Here is a 21,192-nt window from a genome sequence, read left to right as displayed (position 1 = left end):
TTAATTACCAATTAGTCAAACTAATTGATGAATTCAACAACCTTTGTTAAACAAAATCACAATCCTACAATATTTTTTCTCTTTAACAACCCCTCGTACATTAAAAATTAATCATAAAATCACTTCAAACATATTTGACTACATAAATTAAAATTAGTTTAACTTAATTAATATTTAATCATATATCTTCATCATACACACGAATTTGCATATACTTATGCAAGCAAAACATCGTAAACCACATTAAAATTTTCATATCACATTTTTAGTTCAACACTTCTGTATAATTAGATCTTGTTATTTGTTTGAAAATTTTATAGCTATTATCGTGATGTTATGTTTTATATATATAGAAATAATATTTTATATTTAGATTTCATTTAGCTGTTATAAATAAAAGTAGAAATTATACAAATAGAACAAATGGGGAATAGTCAAGAGAGGTGCGCTAGCGACGAGCACAAACAAACTTATTAGATACCTCAAGAAAGCCCGACAAAACCACACGTACAAATTGTGGCTTGTCCATCATAACTTTTTCGAATTTGCATGAACTAATTGGTCGACCGATCACTAAGTGGGAATGCTCCCTCCAATATGAGCGAACCCTTTCGAAACTTATAAAAAATAATTTAATTAACATAATAACTAATTAGAGAAACAAACGAAACTAATAAAAAATAATTTAATTAACATAATAACTAATTAGAGAAACAAACGAAACTAATAAAAAATAATTTAATTAACATAATAACTAATTAGAGAAACAAACAAATTGAAGTACCAAAAAAATGTATATATTGTTATCTTCACAAATTCTCTCAACCTTTTCTTCACTTAAATACTTCAATTTTTGAATTCCATGAAAAACGATTTTTCTGATCCATTAACCAAAATGGACCCTCTTGGTTACGGGTCGGGTACTGGATCCAACTTCTCATTCGCTTACGACAACGCCGCTTTCTCCGACCGGATTCTGACGATCCAGATTGTTCCGAACTCTAAATCCGACGGTGAGGGATGTAGCAGTACTGCTGGCGATTTGGACCGGAAACGGAAACGTAGAAGAGAAGAAACCAGTAAACAAAATGGTTAGTTCTTTTAATTTCACTAATTAGGGTTTCTTTAAAAATTTTTTTTTGTAGAATTAGGGGTTTCTTGGTTTTAGTGTGCGTATATTTTGTATGTAAGAAGTACAATTTGCATATTTGTCTAATTTAGATTTTAAGGATTAATTTTATTATGGTTGAAATGAATGTGAAGAATGAGGTTTTACTTATCATGCTTTATGAGGAAAAGATGCAAATTTTAGGATTTGAATTTATTTATTCAAGTTAATTTCGTACTATCTAGCTATGTTGCTCGAACTTTCAAAAAACGCCAATGGGTGTGTGTTGAATTCTCCAGAAAATAGTGTATTTTTAAAGAATTCGGCAGTGGTACGGTATTTTGGAGAATTTGACATCGATATGGAAAGGGAAGAATTCATGAACTTAGCTATCTAGGTGGATCACTTGTATCCTTTCTGAATTTAAGGTTTTTAGTTTTTTAGATGAATCAACCTCTTTTAGTCTTTTACAACTGTTCTTGCAGATGCAGCAACAGCATAACTTAATTTTGGCATCAGATAATTTGCAAATATGGAGTCTGGAGAGTCAAATACTAATGATCTTGTTTGCTATCAAAATAAAATAAATAAAAAAGGAATAATGATCTTGTAGTTATTTTTCTGTTTCTGGTAAATTTGGCTGTAAATATTACAATTTTCCATCTGCCACAAAATCAAGTATGTCTGCTGTTCAAAATCATACTTGGGTTCTAAGTTATCAGAGTGCGCATTTGAGTTTGTCCACATTCTCGTTTGTTTACCTATCAGAAAACTTACTCAAGGTTGTTATGTTTTAACATTACTGCACTTATTAGTTTGTTTCTCCAAATTCACTTTGTTTTTTGTTCTAGTGAATGCTGATCTCATAAACCTTTCAGATGCAGATGTGCTCACGCAACGTGAGGACGAGGTTTTGAATTGTACTATGCTGGATACAGAATTCCTTGCTTATGAGAACCAAGATGAGGAAGCTGTTGCAATTGCTGAGGAATCTTCATCCGGTGTTGAGATGACTACAGATCACCCGGGTACCTATGCACTTCCCACCGTAGACCAAATTATCTTATTTCCATCATTGTACTGCTATTTCAAGGATGTCATTTGTTAAGTATTCCAACTGTATTAACATAAGATCATGATATATGAGAATCTAAGAAATCTTCTAACATGGCTTTCACTCTTCTAGGCAATATATGTGACGTCTTTGTGTGCATAATCTGAAACCTTGATTTTGTTATGATGTAATGGAATGTTAAACCTAAGTTCCTTTATCATTTTGTGCTTTTTTTCTCTTTCTCTGTTCTACTTCCTTTTGTAACAAGCCTACGGCATTTTAAAGGTGGTGGCGTTGCTTCTAAGAGCACTGACTCATTCACATACTTGAACTCTGCAGCTGCGCTTTCAGTGAAAACTATACGCATCAATTCTGCTATTTTGGCCGCACAGAGTCCATTCTTTTACAAGGCTAGGAGTTTTTAATGCTCTGTTTTTGATGAATTAGAAAGTCTTGATTGCTTGTTTTTTGACGTCTTCTTGTTTTCTTCATAGCTATTCTCCAATGGCATGAGAGAGTCAGAGTCAGAGAAGCAGCTTGTTACTGTACAAATCTATGCCTCGGGTTAGTATTAAGATTTTTTAGTTGTAGTTTGGCATGTTCTCATTTCATTGTATTGTCCTTTCCGTTAGAAAGTTGTACTCGTAGGGTAGTAAATATTAATCTGATGATGTTCATATCATAATTCGGGTACAATTTTATTGTCCGAGTGTCTATTATCTATCTCATATTTCAATTGGTAAGGCTAGAAAGCAAGCTATTGAAACTGCTTGTAGGTTGTACTATATCATGTTCTATGTTACTTACACTATATCGTGGTCTATGTTACTTACCCCCCACCCCCACCCCCACCCAAAAAAAAAAAAAAGGGGAGGGGGGATAAAAAGCATGTCTTACTATACTCCTATTACACAGACTAGCCACCTCTTGTGCACTTGATTTGACATTTCAATGACAAGTTTTAGATGTTTAGGATGTGCAATTAGAGAGCAATGTGTATCAATCACTAATTGAAAATTCAGTTTTTTCGGCTATTTGAATTCATAGAATTAAGGGGATTCTTGTACTTCCATCAGATGGTTGTTTAAGAAAGAAGTATTTTTACAAATAAGTCAAAATCATAACATCCCTAAAGTACCCTTTGTATCAACTAGTCTTGAAAGCCATGTCAATTCTTATCGGACATATCATTGATGGCTAAGTAAAAAAAGGGGAGCCCGTTGCACTAACCTCCTGCTATGTGCGGATTACAGAAAAGAACCGCAAGGGTCTATTGTATGCAGTCTTACCCTATATTTTTGCAAGAGCTTGAACTCATGACCTCGTGTTCACATGGCTAAGTAGAAATGTTAAGAAGTAATAAGAAGTCTTCAGATATAGAAAAGCATCATTCCTAATATCCAGTACTTTATCTATCTTGATGAATAATAGAAGGATTAGACACCAGAACAAAAATTGTGTCTCTTTCCGAAACATTTGTGTGAAACATTGATTGTCTATTCATATGTTTGCAAGGTTAATAACATGTTCCAAGTGCTAGTACTGCTCGTTTTGCTTCTAAGCATATTTAAAGAAGAATTCTTAGATAGTTACTTTAACTAGTGAACATATAGTTCCTTTAATTTGTGTTCACAAACTTTCTTCTTTTCACATCCACCTTTCTTTCTCTCTTTTTCTCGCAGAAGAAGCTGCCTTCATAAAGTTGCTACAATTCATGTATAGCAATACTTTGTCTACGATAACAGCTACTGCTATGCTTGATGTGCTTATGGCTGCTGACAAATTTGAGGTTGCATCATGCATGAGACACTGCAGCCGTTTATTGCTCAATCTTCCCATGACATGTGAATCAGCTTCGCTATTTTTGAATCTTCCTTCTAGTGTTTCTATTACTGATGCAGTTCAGCCACTGCTAGATGCTGCAAAACAGTTTCTTGCTGCACATTTCAAGGATATCACCAAGTGAGAACACTTCCAAAAGAGAGTTTTTTATTACTTACTCTGGTTGATTGAAATTGAAGCTTAATACTGTTTCTTAGAAACGAAATGTGAAGAAAAGCTAAAGTCTTGTTGTCCTCACGAGCTAACTCCTATTTCAGAGTGCGTGTGGTTTTCCCATATGCCTACTTCTGTGGCTTTATAAACTAGCCATTAACCTTTTCCTGTTTGTTTGATTACTGAATAGTGAAATAAAGGACCTCTAATCTTGCCTCTAAAGAGGCTTCTAGTACCAGATTTCAGAATGCTTTCAATTTAAACCTAGATATCAGAACTTGTTAACTCCTGAGAAACGTTGTTTGATGGTTTAGACAAAGATTTGTCATCTGAACTGTATCCTAAATTCCTTGCCAGGTTCCAAGTAGAGGTATTGAACTTACCTATTGCGGGATTTGAGGCTGTTCTCTGCAATGACGATCTTCAGGTTGCTTCAGAGGATGTTGTCTATGACTTTGTTTTAAAGTGGGCTCGAACCCATTACCCAAACTTGGAAGAAAGACGTGAAATATTGGGGTCGCGTCTTTGTCACCTCATTCGTTTTCCATACATGACATGCAGCAAGCTGAGGAAAGTTCTAACTTGTAATGATTTTGATCCTGAACTAGCTTCCAAGAATGTATTGGGGGCTTTATTTTTCAAAGCTGAAGCACCGCACCGGCAGCGTTTGCTTGTTGCTGAGGAGGGCAATGCATCATGTAGTAGTTTTGTGGAGCGTGCTTACAAGTTTAGACCAATTAAAGTTGTCAATTTTGAACTTCCCTTTCAGCATTGTATCGTTTACCTAGATTTAAAACGGCAAGAGTGTAATAATCTCTTTCCTGCTGGTAGAATTTACTCACAGGCTTTCCATTTGGGTGGACAGGTTTTTCACCTATCAGCTCATTGTAACATGGATCAACAGAATTCATTCCATTGGTTTGGAATGTTCTTAAGCATGCAAGAGAAGGGGTTAGAGACATTTACAGTTGATTTTGACTTTGCAGCTTTGACAACCCTATCTGAGGACTATCTGAGCAGATATAAGGGGAGCCACACATTCACTCGCGGCAAGGGTGATGGCTTCAGGAACCTGGTTGGCATACCTTGGACTACTTTTATAGCTGAGGGTAGTGTATACTTCATCAATGGAATTCTCCGTGTTCGAGCTGTGCTTACTGTCCGACAATGAGCTTTTACTTACTAACAGAAGGACTTTGCTTGCAGCCATACTGGACTTTTTAGATGTCAAGAGGGCTTTAAGAATGAATGCTAACTGAAAGATATTAACCAGCCAAAGGTCTGTTAAAAGGTTTCAATTGTATATTCATCTTACTTGAAGAAGTTTCAGTGTTGTATGTGCACTGCTGCTGTATGTTACTGAAACTCACAGACTCAGTTAGCTTCATCTGCTTCACATTGTACTGGCTTTTTGACTTGTCAACCTTTTTCAAGGAAATAGTAGTTAAAGCCTAAAGGAACCATGGTTGTCGTTTGTTTGGTGTATGAGATAGACAAGGATATTTCATCGCTCGTGCCCATCATTTTATTTTGAAATTTTTACCCCTTTATCTTACCAACATAACACAAGGTTTATCAGTTAAAACAAAGGGAAAAGGGTCTGATATACCCCTCAACTTTGTCATTTAGAGCTGATATACCCCTTGTTATGAAAGTGGCTCATATATACTCCTACTTGTAAACAAATGGCTCACATATACCCTTTTCCTCTAACGGAAATGAAAAAAATAATAATTTTAATCTAATTTTTTATTATTTTTTTCTAAAAAATATAATCCCATATGAGTAAATTTAATTCTCGTCAAACATATTTTTTTGACTTTTTTTGTTTCAATGACTAAGTTATAATTATTATTTTGATAATCAAATTTATTTATGTTTCACTAATATTCTTGTAAAACTTATTGTAGATGACCAAATTTTTTCTTCGAATATGAAATTAAATTACAATATACACAAAAAAAATAGTTTAATTTTTTATTCTTTAAACTAAGGAATGAAAGAAAAAAACAAAATAAGAATAAGAAATTCAAATAATTATAATAAAGAAGTCAAAAAATAATTTATATATGAAAAAAATTAAAATATACCTTGAACTTTGATAGAAGAATCATATATACCCCTAAATAATTTTTTTAAAAAAATTAGAAGTAATAAATATAAATTTAAGACTAATTTTTTAACTTTCGTTAAATGAAGGGTATATGTGAGCCATTTTGTAACGGCAGGGGTATATGTGAGCCGTTTGTATAACGGTAAGGGCATATATGAGCCACTTTTATAACGAGGGGTATATCAGCTCCAAATAACAAAGTTGAGGGGTATATCAGACCCTTTTCCCTAAAACAAATGGTTAAATCCATAAAAATGGGTCATTTGATTAATAAGCATGTATTTTGATTTGATAACACATTGTTGATCCTTCGTGTTTTATTATATCAAAATGAATGCTACAAGGTTGACAAACAACAATTAAACAAACAGCTTATATTCATTTAGAATAATCTTTTTCAATTCCTTCTGAAAGATTGCATCAAGAGAATACAATAGATCAAATAAATAGAGGTGAAACAGAAATGTCAATGCATGCGTCTATCTCACGGTCGACTATATGAATCATCATCATTCTTTCTTTTCTTATAATCGTGGTGTTCAAGTCAGCTTTTCCGCACAGATAACTTTGTTCACCAAAGTTAGAATAGATGGAAAAAGTTACCTAGTGTTTTAAACCTTGAGACCTCGAGATTCTCAATCACTAGGCCAGACAAGGTGCATGAATCATTATCATTCATTCCAGCATTTAATTATTTAGGTTCTACAACCTCTCTTTTTATGATGTACAAACAAATCTCCAACAAAATCAAAGACTTCTAACAAACCTTTGATGCTGAACCAAATGTAAGCTTTAACAACACAACCAAGCAAAAAAAAAGAGAGTTACACGAAAGTTAGAAGAACAAAGAAAAGAAGTTGATTGATCGATTGACATTATAGTAGATGTATAATAGAAACATGGGAACACAGTAGACGTGACGCAGGAATTCCAACTACAAAGCTTAAAAATGGCTCAAACAGCAGCCCTCAGTAATTTATCAGACATTGAAGTAGTCCTGGTTTTGGTAAAGAACAGAATAGAAGTTCGGAAGAAGCAACAAGCCAGACATATATGCTATGGTTTCACATAGACATCCACAAGACTCGTAGGTCATGAAAAATGAAACATGGACATGGCAATACAATGATGAAGCTCTTTCTCCCAGCAAACACAGACATGGTCACGGAAAATAGTCTAACAGCCACGAAGCAGAAGAAAAACAGGAATTAAGGAGCAAAACATTAGGATATAGTAACAGCATGAAATATTAAGCTCTGTTAGCCACCAATCCTAAACCAGTGTTCTTCAAATCAGTAATGCTCTATACTGGAGTCACAAGCAAGATCCTCCCAGAAGGAGTCGATAAGAATCTTATTAACTATATACACTGCATGTAATTTATGTTGCATCGAAGTTTCAAAACGTACAAAGGAGAACTGGAGTTGAAGATCTAGATGATACATGGATATGCAAAGAGGAGGGAATAATAGCCTAGACAAAGAGAAGTTCTTTAAGATAAGCAGCAGAATATCTGAGTTTTTACGCGAACAAACAAATTCCTGATAAAAGCTTGACAGATCCACATAAGATTCCAATTTTCAAGGTAAAACAGTCAATGGAGGAACAATTGTATGCTGAACTTCATTAGGGTACTACAAGTTTCGTGATTTTCATCATCGAGCACAAAAGGGGACATGGGAAGTCTATATCAAAGACTTCTGCAAGGAAAAACTTGAGCATCCAATGTAAGAGAAGGCTCTTATTTTAAACGTCCCGTTCATAAGTGAACCCACAATGAGTGTTATGTGAAGAACTTCCATTCAAATCACATCAACACATGAAGCTTAGAAATGTACCCATCATTTACTACATAGTTGATTAACGTGTGCTAAATACATAACTGCACAACTCTAGCGGACAAGGAAAAATAAAATACAAATAGTTTTGATTTTAATATCAATTTCTTGTGGTGAAATACTTGAAAACCATCTCGAAAAGCAAATAGGAACTACAAACACATCATTATTACTCATAAAACACCAGAGAATTTTAATTGGTTAGCCCCCAATTCGACAAAATTATATCGAAAGCAATCAAAAGAATCTTAAAACATTTATAAACTAACTGTAAAGCAACAGTTGTCTATGAAAAATGTCAAATAATAACCTTAAATATCGGAACAAAATTTTTACTTTAAATATTATAAAAAAACTTGCAGATATGCAGCTTTGAGTTTGGGTCAGACATGATATAGCATAGGACAGGCAGGAATCATGTTATTTGCACAAATTTTAACAAGATGGAATCATTAGTGTCAATTAGAACTACAGAAATCAAAGAAAATAGAAGCAAGAAACTCTGCAAGTGGCAGTTCGGAAACACTGTTGCGAAATGGTAAACTAAAACAGCACACAAGCAAATACAAGTAGAAACAGAAACATAGAAAAGGGGCGAGGGAAGAAGAGACTCCTGAAGGAAACAACAAAATTTGAAGATACAAACCTAGAAGGCATGTAAGATTTCTAAAATTCAGAAGGTTTTATACGAAATGCCTCTTCCATGATAATTAAGGCCCTAATGACCAGGCCGGTGCCTTTCGCTGCCACTTCTAAGATATATCCTAATCATCCATATAGCATCAAACGGGATAAGAGCCACAACATGCTTCCAATATTTCCCCTAATCACATACTCATCATTGTTTGCCTTTCAAGTTGAGGAATTGTCTCAAGACATATTTTTAATGAAGCATTGCGAGCACAATCTATCCTTGGCCTCGGGGCTCATTCACAATCACAACCATAGCTCTCTTTCACAGTTAGTAGTACTTTTTCTCTACTAACAACATATAATGCTCTCGGAGCTGAGCGCCAAAGACAAACACAAACTACTTGCTATAACATGATATCTTCAAATATACGAAATATTCGTTTGGAGAGTGAGGAGCTGTAATAATCCATATATATAAATAAAAGTGCAGGTAATTTGTATGCATCAAAATGTAATGTAGGAAAAGCAACTTCTTTTACTTCAATGGAAGAAGTCATTTCGATAGCGAAGGCCCTATAATGTTCGAAGGCATACAACATTATTAACTGCAAAACTAAACGAAAAAAGCTTACCAATCTTTCTTATGCCTAGCAAATAAAAACTCTCAACAAGATAAATTGGAATTTTAAAGGCCTGAATTGCACAATTTAAAATCAAACAGTTCAACTAATACCAGAGATTTTGATCATAATCCGCAATAGCTGTAGCAGCATTAAACTCGGGCTTTCCTAGCAAGTTTTGCCCACTCGGTATGGTATGCTCCTGGCTTGTCAACTCTCTCGTAAGTATGTGCCCCGAAATAGTCCCTCTGAGCCTGCACAAGGTTCGCGGGAAGCCTAGAACGCCTGTAGGTGTCGAAATACTGAAGACTAGCAGACATTCCAGGAACACTAATTCCCTTCTGAACAGCAAGTCCCACCACTCTCCTCCAAGCAGCTTGCCTCTGCACCATCTCCCTTGCGAACTCCGTGTCAACCATCAAGTTAGCCAAATTAGGATTCCTCTGATACGCCTTCTTAATACGATCCAAAAACACTGCCCTGATAATACAACCACCTTTCCAAATCCTAGCCATCTCTCCCAAATTCAAATTCCAACCTTTCTCAGAGCTCTTTGCCCTTAGCAAATTCATCCCCTGAGCATAACTACAGATTTTCGACGCATACAATGCCTGCCTCACATCATCAATCAATCTCTTCTTATCAACACTGCTAATACCATTAATATCAGAACTTATTTCCTCCTTTAAACCTTCCTTCCTAAAAATCTCTGAGGCTTCAACCCTCTCATCCTTCAATCCACTCATGTACCTACTGTCTAACGAAGCAGCAATCGTCGGAGCTGCAATAGACAGCTCCGCCGCCTGCTGCACAGTCCATTTCCCCGTCCCCTTCATTCCTGTCTTATCCAAAATCGTATCCACTAACTCCCCATTTCCAGTCAATTCATCCTTCACATTGAATATATCCGCTGTAATTTCAATCAAAAAGCTCTCCAATTCCCCACGGTTCCATTCGGCGAAAATATCAGCCAATTCAGAATTACTCAACCCACCCGCATTCTTCAACACATCATAAGCTTCCGAAATCAACTGCATATCACCATATTCAATTCCATTATGCACCATTTTCACAAAATTCCCCGACCCACCTTCACCAATATAAGTAACACAAGGCCCATCCTCAACTTGAGCTGCAACCTTCTCAAGAATATCTTTGATATTCGTATAAGCCCCATAAGACCCACCAGGCATAAGCGAAGGTCCATTCCTCGCCCCTTCTTCTCCACCAGAAACACCCATACCCAAATACAAAAGCCCCTTAGACGACGCCTCATCAATCCTCCTTTCAGTATTCTCATACCACTCATTACCCCCATCAATAATCGTATCCCCAGGCTCCATATACTCAGAAAGCGCAGCAATCGTTTGATCAACAGGTGACCCAGCTTTAACAAGAATGATAACAGATCTGGGTCGTTGAATTGACAACACAAAATCACGTGGATTGTACTGTCCAATCAATGGAAGCTGTCCTTCATTCTGAGCACGATCTAGGGTTTCGTCTACTTTCGAAGTGGTTCTATTGTAAACTGATATAGGAAACCCTTTTTCAGCTATGTTTAAGGCTAAATTCTGACCCATAACAGCTAACCCAGCTAACCCAATACGAGATAAAGCTTGAGCTGTTGCTGCGCCTTCCATGGTGAATGAAGAAGAAGTGATTTTTAGGAGAAAAATGGAAGAGATTCCTTGAAAATGGAGTGAAGAAGATGAATATATAGTGAAAAATGAGAAATGTTTGGTGGGTTTTTAGGTAATAGGAGAGTGACGGACTCGTCGAGGGAGTGAAAGGGTAGTGGCCAAAACAACCAACGAGAGGTTGGCGTCTTAGTCGATGTTTGCCTAATTTTTTCGCGTTATCTTAGCAAAAATCACGTTAATATAATAAATTATTTTTGTTTAAAAATATTTGTTGAAAGTTAATATATAATGTATTTGAAGATTAACACTACTATAAGAAATAGAGTATAAGGATATTTGTATTGGAGAACAATGCACTCGAGGGTATGGGTTTGTCTGTCGTAGTTTTGATTGACAAAGTTACTTAATATTTGTTATTGGTTCTTAGCCTTGTAGGATAAATAGGCTAATGTGAGATTGATGGACAGAGTCACTTGGCATTTGTTGTTTAAAGGAGGTTGGTGGACAGAGTTATCTGATATTTGTTGTTGATAAGAGGTTGGTAGACGGAGTTACATAATATTTGTGGCTGATGGGAGTTTGGTGAATGAAATTACCTAATATTTATTGCTAATGAGAGGTGACATACAGTGTTGGCGCAAAATGTTCATCAGAGGCAGAGCAAAGGAAGCCTTAGATCTTTGCTTGTTTCGTGGTATGGACCAAAGCAAAGGTTCTGCTGCTATCGACACCTACCCAATTAGTCAAAAGTATAATCGATTGAGATCGAAACTTATGCAATTGTAAAATTCCGTTCAAATAGAAAGTTTTTTGGCTAGTTCAAGGTCAGCCGTGAGCTGAGGAAAAGATAGTAGCGAACCAGAAGAAATTTCCGTAAATTTTAAACCTAGTTAACTATTGAACCAATCCTTTAGCTTGTGTTAAGGTGGTCCATTATCAAATATATACTCGTAAATTAATAGATTGATGCTATATATACGTTATAATTTTTTACGAAGAGGATTTGGATAAACTCCCTACCTTCTAGGTAGCTCTGCCCTTGGTGACATATATACCATGAAATAAATTGAGATGTATGAAATTTTTTATCCGAAATACTATTATCATTAAAAAAAATTAACACTATTATATTTGTAGTTGGAGATATACACTAATTTAATAGTAATAACAAATTCACCTATATAAAAAAATATTTTTATTAGAGAGCGTTTCACCGATACTTATTTGGCAACTTGGTGCTGCGGTGGAAAGGGATATTGAGGTGGAACAAAAAGAAAAATATCTTGGTCAAAGAAAATCTTTTTAGTGGATGATCAAGTAAAAAGTAGAAAAAGGTTTTGATTTTCAGGAAAAAAAATAAAATTTTACAAGAATCCACGAAAAATGATTTTTTCATGAAAATGAAATGAATACCTTTCAAAAAGAAATTCTTAAAAGGACATGATAATGATTTTTTTCTTATAAAAGTCACTAAATTATTTACTTTTCACTATAAAATCACTCAAACTATAGATAATCTTTTGGGAAAAAAAAACTATGATTAAAAATCAATTAAATCTTGATATTTTATTTACTTTTTTTATCATATGAATTTTATAGTTAAAAGAATTAATCTAGCAAAAGAAATATTGGTGTGGTAATAAGTAATTTCTGGTCAATGAAAAAAACACCATCAATTAAATTACGTATTTATCAATTTTAAATCCTCATTTAAAACAATATTCTTTGACTATAATTTTTTTTTATTTCTAATGTTAATATAAGCGCCCCTTTAAAATTGTCTTCAAATCCTTTACACCATGGTATATTCTTTGCTAATAAGAAATACTAGAAAACTTTTAACTAATTAATTCTTTTCGAATTATTGTCTGCTCATAAATGAAGAATGTTAGTTTCTTCATTTAAAACATTTTTGTTGAAGATTTTAGTGCAATTGGATGCTTTTCGTAGAACTAATTAACTAAAATGAAACCAACAATAATTCCAACTATAAAATTACAAGGCACAAAAAATATCCCTAAACTATGATCGTTACGTGACACACTTCATGAGGCACGTGAGAGATGTTTAGAGGTCACGCAGACCATAAAGATATACAAAATTTTTAAAAAATAAATTTTGGAATAGTAAAATTTTAATTTATTAATGTATGTCTCGATGATTTTGATTATAATCTAGAAAATACTATTGTGTTATCCCTGTTAAGTATATTGATATTATTGTCGTTAATAAATAATCATGTAATGAAATTATAGGCAGATACATATATCATGCAACAAAAGGCAAAAAGTTATATTATTAAAATATAATGCAGACATTATTGGGATTTAACAAGAAATAATCAATTTGCAAATTGCAGGTTTTTGTATTAAATGGTACCTTCATCATGCCAAAGGGCGTTATAGCAAGTGACCAGAAAGACAAACCGCAGCCAGACACCCTTTGACTTTATAACCATTTGACTCTAATTCAAAATAAAATTCTTTTATCCCTTCTTATCTCGCAATATATCAATGTAATTTTATAACTGAGATTTAAAAGAGAATGTGTATATAGTTTTATTTTTACTTTAAAAAAATAGAGAGATTATATTCAATATACTCTCATCTCAAATAAAGTATATCAAAATCACGTTTAGAGAAAAAGTGAGAGCCAAAAATTCTTTCCTAAATTCGAGGATATAATCTCCTATAGTTAGTTATAATTTGAATTGAAGTCATCTTTTTTTGAAATTGTATGTTTTAATTGCAGATTTTATGTAGCTTATTTTACCAAATTCTTAATGATATTTTATTGATCTCCCGTATTATTATTTTTGTTACTTGAACCAATATATAAAATAATAGTAAAATCGATCTCTCTTCAGCCTCTCTATAAAATAAACATAAATCAGGCTCAATTTTTATTGAAAAAATATGGAATGTGTTCATTCTCATGCCTTAAATAAAGATAATAATAATATAGCATTATGTATAGCATAGTTCCAAATATAAGAAGTTGATAGACAAATCATAGTATAAAAATATCTTATAATGAGAAATATATATAGGAGAAGTCATATATTCCTCATCAACCAAATACTAAAAGTTCAAATCTTTCCAATAAGCTTAAAAATTAAAAAAAAAAATCAATAAAAATAACTAAATATATTGAAGGATAACTTTTAAAATATGGTAAAGAATAAAGGAGTGGAGTTTCCCCAAAATAGTTTGACACATAACTTCATCATGTCAAGAAATCTGTATCGAAACTTCATTAGGATCAAGAGCAAATACGAGAGGATTTGCCATCAATAAAGGTATTAATGTCTCACAATAGGAATCCATATATATTAGTGACTATGAATTGGTTACAGACCAACTATGTATGCACCAGACATTACCCTTCCCTCTCATGAAAATCTTATGGTAAACAGCAGTGAAGTATAGAGGGCGGCCACTCATATCGTTTTATTTATGCCTTAACAAAACAAACTCAGATCATCCAACATACACTTATTGCAGATCATTATAATGGAAAAGGGTATTAAAGCTTAATGCTAGAGTATAAAGGATTACTTAACACGAGGTTGTCGCTAAGCACCTGGGAATTTAGTATCAGAAAAACTGGGCAGAGTATGTCTTTTAGATAAGAAATTGTATACAAGCAAGCCTTTAGATGATTATATGCTGATAGCCTATCTCAGAATCTGAGACATGTGATAAATATAGATTAACTTCCAGCCCCTCAGACAGCAATCCCACTAAATAGACACTTGCGGATCTGCAATATTTAGGAGAGAAACTAAGCAAAGAGAGTTCTTGGGAACCATCGAAAAGCAATTATGAAATCTGCATAATTGATGGAAGCAGCAGGACTTGTTTGATGGACTCAATCACAATGACAGAGGAAGCAACAGCATAAAGTTCGCTTCCACCTCTACTACAATTCTACAATGACTGTTTCTGGAGTGAAAATAACCAAATGGTCCTGCTTTATTTTGGAACTTAATGTATTTCACTTGATTGAAATAGGTCCTTAACATACAATAACTGTGTTCATTCTAATCATTTATCCCAAACCTAACATATTTATCGAAATACAAGTGTTAAATTTAACTGTGGATCCCACGTGGCTGACAAGATCTACCATTGTTGTTTGCTTTGTTAGCTCCAAAAAAATTCACCATGAAATCTAAAAACATTATCTCTACTTTCTCTAACAAAATTTACTATTTTCTCTAGCTTAAAATAGAAATCAGTATTAGACCAGTGGAGTAATATTTTAGGAAAGAGAAAATGGAAAATTTTGTTGGGGAAAAGAGAGAATGGTATTTGATTTTGTGGAGTTCTTTCTTTGGAGCTAACAAAGAAGACAATAATAGTAAATATTGTTGGCCACGAAGGGTTCATAGTTAAATTTAGCACTTTTTTTTTAATAAATCTGTTAGATTTAACGTAAAGGACCAAAATGACCACATTTTGTTATACATTAAGGACCATTTCAATCAACTGAAATATATTAAGGACCAAAATGAACACCTTTCTTATACATTAACGACCATTTCAATCAACTGAAATATATTATGGACCTAAATAAAGCATTACCCACCCATTAAGGACCATTTTGGTCATTTTCTCGTTTTTAAACTCATATTACTGGTGACTGGTATGTCCAGTCATTTTAAGTCCATCTTCACTTTCATCTATCAGTAACCTCGTCATAATATGTTCTTGCTACCCCAAAGGGAAATGGATATTGAAGTTTCCGTAAATTAGTCTCAACAAAGACTAGAAAGCAACAGACATCACCACAACTCAAAATGTCAAAGTGCAGTAACAAAAACAATAGCAAAGGAGCTTATTGGAGATGCTTAAGCCACAAGGTACGAAGTACAAAAGAGCCATTGACTTGACATGTAAAATAATTTGATGGAGGACAGCAAAAACAGCAGCTGTAGCCTGTAAGTATCAACAGTGCCTATTTCCCCCCACCCCAAAAAAGGCCTGTAAAGATGATCTTTTTAATAGGTAATGAACATGTGACGCTTCATTCATCCAGATGACATTTGTAAAATGACAAGGGTTGCATGACACTTGAAATAGGCAGTGTAACTCGGCAAAAGGACCACAATTGTATCAATATTGGTGCAAGGAAACAAGAAAATTGGGAAGAGAAGAACACAATCATGAGAAGTATGGAGCTAAGCACAAAAGCAAGTACCTCGGGTAGCTTTTTACGGAACACAACTTCCAATCTGGCATCTAGAGTGTTCTCACACACAATTTTCCCATCTCGAGAAGCCAGTACCACTCCTCCAGAACTGTCGGGATAGAGATAGATGAATTACGAAGAGGAGCTACTTAGCATTGCGGACATATATGAAGTCACTTACCAAGAAGGACCATGCGCATTATGATGAGATGGGGCTGGTGGAAGATGGATGTGGTCAATTATGATCTCAGGTGTGTGGACCATTGCCTTCTCTGCATACTCCTCCCTTACTGCATCCAGTACATCTTCCACCGGGTTTACATCATCTTTCCGGCAACGCAGTAAAACAGAAGGCTCTTTAAGTCTGAGTAAACTCTACAATCAAAGAGTAGTACCCATCTTATTCCCAAACAAAACAGCAACATTAGTTCAAAAAGGCACATAGACAGTAAAGCCCATTGTGGCTATAGACAACATAAATTAGCAAATAATTTAGCTGTTAATCATTATATCGTGTTTTGGAGATAGCACAAGAAACAAGGGTCTTACAAAGAAAAAGAAAGATCATATTGCATTGAACATATGGAAACCTCAGGATTCCATTGAAGAGGATAGAGGAAAGAAACACAAATTCTTTCTAACAGCAACCAAATTACTCCTATGGTATCTAGAACTGCAACCGTGTCTCCTGTAACCTTAACATTCTAACCAGCAGTCTGGATCCGATGACGAAGGATTTGGTGCAGGACATGTATCATGATTCTCTTGCCTCCTTGAGTAATTTGCGACCTGGCTATCACAGATGGAGCAGGTAATGAAGGCACACTACATGATTGGTGCTCAATAGAAGGACCAGAAGATGGCTGAACAATATCATTTGATGTGTTGTCGAAGCACGAGTAACCTAATAGACTAACCATTCCTCTTCCCCTTCCCCCTGACTAGGAAGTGCATAGAAGAATGGTGTAGTCTCTGAAAACACCACTCTACTGGATACCAAGTATCTTCCATGTACAGTAAAATAACATCGATAACCTCTTTGGAGATGAGAATAGCCTAGAAAAACAAACTTTACAGCTTCTAATCCAACTTTAGAACAGATCGTCGAACATAATATGCGCTTCCAAACACCTTAGGTTCATATGGAAATAGTGACATGTTTGAAAAAGAAAATTACCAACAACCACACTAGATGGCATGCGATTCAACTGAAAACAAGTTGTAGAAATCGCATTTGTCCAAAATTGTTTAGGAACTTTCATTTGGAACAGAAAGTGCCCCAGCTGTCCTAAGTAGATGTCTATCCTCTCAGCAACACCGTTTGAGAAGGTGTATCAACATATGAAGAGTATCGTGTTGTCATAGTCACTTCTTAAAATATGTACGGAAGCATTGAATTGAGTTTAGATTTCAGCAACAAAAATGAGTGAACACTTCAGAACAACTATTCATAGAATAAATAGTTATTCAGAGTCCAAGTCACTTAGAAGTGTTTACTCACTTTTGTGCCTTCTGTATTGAATCAAAACTCAATTCAATGCTTCGATACGTATTCTAAGAAATGACAATGCTAAAGAATATATGTCAGGAATATTTCAGTCATATGAGACAACATAGTATTCTTCAGCAGTCTTCATGTGTTGCTACACCCTCTCAACATGGAGTTGTTGAGAGAACGGATAGACATCTACTTGAGACAGCTCGACTTGCGATCTCTACAACTTGCTTTCTTGCTAATCGCATGTCATCTATTATGCTTGCTAATAATATGCCTTATAGTGTTCTTTTTCCAAACAAGTCACTTTTTTCGGTGGAACCTAATGTATTTGGATGCACATGTCATGTTCGAGATGCTCGACCATTTGTTACCAAGTTGGATCCAAAGGCATTGAAGTGCATTTTTTAAGGTTATTCTCGCCTTCAAAAGGAGTGTCAGTGTAATTCTACTAAACTTCACAGATATTTGGTGTCAATCAGTGTGGCATTTTCGGAGTCTACATCATTTTCTATGTACCTCCAATTTCTACAATTTAGGAGGAGGAAGATGAGTGGTTAGTCTATTAGGTTACCCGTATTTTGACAGAAAAATCAAAAGTTGTCTCTCCATTTCCGAGTTATTTTATCGAGGATCAATCGACTATTGTCCAATCAATTCCTACTCCATCTGCGGTAGTAAGACCAAGACCACTCGTTGTTCAAGTTTACTCAAGGAAGAGAGAGACCAATGATACATGCCCTACAACAATCCATATGCCATGAGATCTTACAGAAAATCATGACCTCCCTATTGCTCTTCGCAAAGGTACTCATAGTTGCAAATCCACATATTCCATTGCTAATTATGTTTCCTATGATGGCTTATACTCAACGTCTAGATCTATGATTGCCTCTCTAGACTCTATCTATGTACCCAAAATAGCGAAAGAGACTTTGAATCATCCTAAATGGTCTAATGCAATGCTTGATGAAATACACGCCTTAGATGAAAATCACACATGGGATTGGTGAATTAACCCAAGGGAAAGAAATCAATGGAATGTAAGTGGGTATTCACAGTTAAAGTTAGAACAACTAGATCCCTCTGAAAGATATTTTTCCAAACCTATTCACCATATGTAACAACCTTGAAGCAACTGTCAAACATCAAAGAGTGTTGGACTGAACTGGGATGGGATCTATCTTTTAATAGATTCTCGAACGATTGGGAAGAGGATAGAGTGCCCAACCTACTCCATGAAATAGGGGACTTCACAGGAACTACTTCAGCTCCAGATTCTATGAGATGGAAGAACAAAAAGGGTGGGCTTTTATTTGTTAAATGGGTCTATGTAACAATTAATACACACCAAAACAAAAAACAACAAGGTTTATGGGAAAATGTCTGGAAAAACATCGCACCAACAAAAGTAAAATGTTAACTAGCTGTTTTGTTCACAAAAGCATTAAATGGAACTCAAGTTTATTACCTTTGTAACAAGCTATGATCAATATCTATGCTCTAGCTTGAGGGGAGTATTAGAGAATAATAAAGTTATATCTTTCCTTGTATGTAGTATTCTAGCTGATTTTTATGGATTAAGATATCTAGTTAACTTAGTAAGTCTTTTCTTTTCCTATATCTAAATCATTGTATTCTTTGGATACTTAACATAGAAATTACTCCGTACTTTTGTTGTAACAAAACTAAATAATAATTCATAATCTGGTATACAGCAGAGCAGAAAATATAAGTACAACACCATAGCAACTGAAGATATTGATGATCATCTGATGAATAGCTTGTCTTTTGTAAAATAAACCTATCAATTTTCGAGTTCTGATAATTTGTCTCAGAAAATCTAGAAGCAAAGAACAAAATCGCATGGATTATTATTAGTCAAAAGTACCTGAACAATAAGATCATGCAGAAGCTTCTTATAGCTATGGTGGTTGTGGTGATTGCTAACATGTAAGATCTCCTTTGCTGCTGTTTCCTTCATGGAGCTAATCAAGTCATCCTGAGCTTGAAGAACTTTGATCCGAGAGCCATTGAGTTGCATGGAGTACTCTCTGCAAGAAATGCACAACAAAAGAAAGTCAAAGACTATGTTGGCCCAATAAAGTTGAAATTAGATAATGTTTTTGAAAAGTAATTTAACAGGATTTGGTCAACTTCAAAACGGACATCACTATGAAATCAAATGTCATTTAACCGTGTGGCTAATTTGAAAATAAAAGAAGGAAACAAGATTAACACACACAGTAATATGTTCAAATTCGGTTTGAAATCACTTTGTCCTACATGAATTGATGTTAAACATAAAGATATTATTGCTGAAAGCAGAAACAGAATGAGTGGCAAACATTGAATCCTAAATATCCAGTAAATGATAGTAGTAATCAGTTAACGTGTACGCAATTCTTTTATCTAGTCGACACTATGGAACAAAGAGAATTTGTGATTCAGACTTAATTTTAAGTCTAAAAATGAAAATTTCAAGTGCAATTAAAAATTATATTGTTTCGGATGAATACAAAGTCGTCATGCCAAATCAAAAGTTATCTATTGTAGTTGATAGTATAACATCTTTTGAATATCTTCTATTAACCTTACTATTATTTGATAAGCAATATGTGGAAGCAAAATGTCAAATTCTCACGCGGCGTTTCGAACTTAACTCTTCTTCTATAAAGAGCAACATTTATAAACAAAATCTTCGAAAAATCTCAAATTTAATCACAGTCACAAATCAGAGCAAAATAGAGAAATCACATTTTCTTACGAACGTCAACTTGTTTCTCTTTACGCTCGTATTCCAGTCTAATCTTCTTCTTCTCCGCTTCCACTAACTGTAACTTCTCAATGTTGAATTCCTAACAACAAAACCACAGCCAATGCATAACACATGAGATAAAATTCAACTAAATTCACTTTAAAATTCGAAATTAGAACATGATTTTCATACTTCTTCAGCGGAAACAGAAATCTCATTGGCCTTCTCCTCCGCTTCTTGGCGGATGAATCTGACCATCTGATGGATCTGCTTGGACACATCTCCGTCGTTCATTTTGAGATCGGGAAGTATCGAACGGCAAAACGAATTGATTTAATCGAAAGCTCCGATCTTCGTTTTCCGATGAAATGGAGATTTTTGGATGAGAAAAGTCCGATAATTTGTATGTGTAGTCTTATGCCACTTACGCATGGGAATATAATAAGCCAATTTTGTTCCTTCAAATATAAACTTATGTACTTTTTATCCCTTAAATTTGTTAATAACATAATGAAACGTAAAAGTCGATCGACTTTTTAAATAATAGAAAGCATAACTTCGATCCGAAATATTTTTTTCAATAATATGTAAAAAGGGAAATTTAAGTTTTGCCTCTACGTAGGAATGGTTAAAATTGAATTACTGAATCAAATCAAAATTTACTGTACTAAAATTTAATTCATAGTATCAAATTGGTATCTAGTTTAAATTATTGAAACTGAATTTCCGAAATAATAAACTA

At 34.5% G+C, this 21,192-nt stretch overlaps 3 protein-coding genes across 8 annotated transcripts; 1 reads left to right on the top strand and 2 right to left on the bottom strand.

The window, feature by feature from the left end:
* Positions 1–814: 814 nt before the first annotated feature.
* LOC107005428 (BTB/POZ domain-containing protein POB1-like) lies at positions 815–5,664 on the top strand. 6 transcript variants are annotated; one of them, XM_027913744.1, is made up of 7 exons: positions 815–1,091; positions 1,987–2,136; positions 2,448–2,572; positions 2,657–2,726; positions 3,845–4,124; positions 4,515–4,883; positions 5,023–5,233. In XM_027913744.1, the coding sequence occupies exons 1-7, from the start codon at positions 863–865 to the stop codon at positions 5,090–5,092; spliced, it is 1,293 nt and encodes a 430-aa protein (XP_027769545.1). In that variant the 5' UTR covers positions 815–862; the 3' UTR covers positions 5,093–5,233. The 6 variants fall into 6 exon arrangements, with proteins under 6 accessions (XP_027769545.1, XP_027769543.1, XP_015059508.1 ...); XM_027913742.1 differs by having other exon boundaries at positions 816–1,091; positions 1,993–2,136; positions 4,515–5,664; XM_015204022.2 differs by having other exon boundaries at positions 816–1,091; positions 4,515–5,664.
* A 3,589-nt stretch (positions 5,665–9,253) lies between these two features.
* Positions 9,254–11,209, bottom strand: LOC107007274 (6-phosphogluconate dehydrogenase, decarboxylating 3, chloroplastic). The gene has a single exon (XM_015205831.2). It carries the CDS (start codon positions 11,002–11,004, stop codon positions 9,514–9,516), a length of 1,491 nt encoding a protein of 496 aa, XP_015061317.1. The 5' UTR covers positions 11,005–11,209; the 3' UTR covers positions 9,254–9,513.
* Positions 11,210–14,234: 3,025 nt separating this feature from the next.
* Positions 14,235–20,907, bottom strand: LOC107005344 (V-type proton ATPase subunit E-like). The gene is made up of 6 exons (XM_015203911.2): positions 20,643–20,907; positions 20,450–20,550; positions 19,584–19,746; positions 16,379–16,572; positions 16,207–16,306; positions 14,235–14,766 (listed from the first exon to the last, which is right to left on the bottom strand). The coding sequence occupies exons 1-6, from the start codon at positions 20,742–20,744 to the stop codon at positions 14,731–14,733; spliced, it is 696 nt and encodes a 231-aa protein (XP_015059397.1). The 5' UTR covers positions 20,745–20,907; the 3' UTR covers positions 14,235–14,730.
* Between the last annotated feature and the right edge of the window lie 285 nt (positions 20,908–21,192).

The sequence above is a fragment of the Solanum pennellii genome, chromosome 12 (assembly GCF_001406875.1).
Source record: "Solanum pennellii chromosome 12, SPENNV200".
Taxonomy (NCBI): domain Eukaryota; kingdom Viridiplantae; phylum Streptophyta; class Magnoliopsida; order Solanales; family Solanaceae; genus Solanum; species Solanum pennellii.
The sequence above is the reverse complement of the archived record's forward strand: the minus strand, read 5'-3'. Positions and strand labels throughout refer to the sequence as shown.

Bases quoted from the DNA above. Each gene is read 5' to 3' on its own strand.
- LOC107005428 (XM_015204022.2), top strand. From the start codon at position 863: ATGAAAAACGATTTTTCTGATCCATTAACCAAAATGGACCCTCTTGGT. The intron at 1,092-1,986 runs GTTAGTTCTTTT...TAAACCTTTCAG, and splicing joins AGAAACCAGTAAACAAAATG to ATGCAGATGTGCTCACGCAA. The intron at 4,125-4,514 runs GTGAGAACACTT...ATTCCTTGCCAG, and splicing joins CATTTCAAGGATATCACCAA to GTTCCAAGTAGAGGTATTGA.
- LOC107007274 (XM_015205831.2), bottom strand. From the start codon at position 11,004: ATGGAAGGCGCAGCAACAGCTCAAGCTTTATCTCGTATTGGGTTAGCT.
- LOC107005344 (XM_015203911.2), bottom strand. From the start codon at position 20,744: ATGAACGACGGAGATGTGTCCAAGCAGATCCATCAGATGGTCAGATTC. The intron at 20,551-20,642 runs GTATGAAAATCA...TTTTGTTGTTAG, and splicing joins TTTCTGTTTCCGCTGAAGAA to GAATTCAACATTGAGAAGTT. The intron at 19,747-20,449 runs GTGATTTCTCTA...CATTTCTTGCAG, and splicing joins GTTGACGTTCGTAAGAAAAT to AGAGTACTCCATGCAACTCA.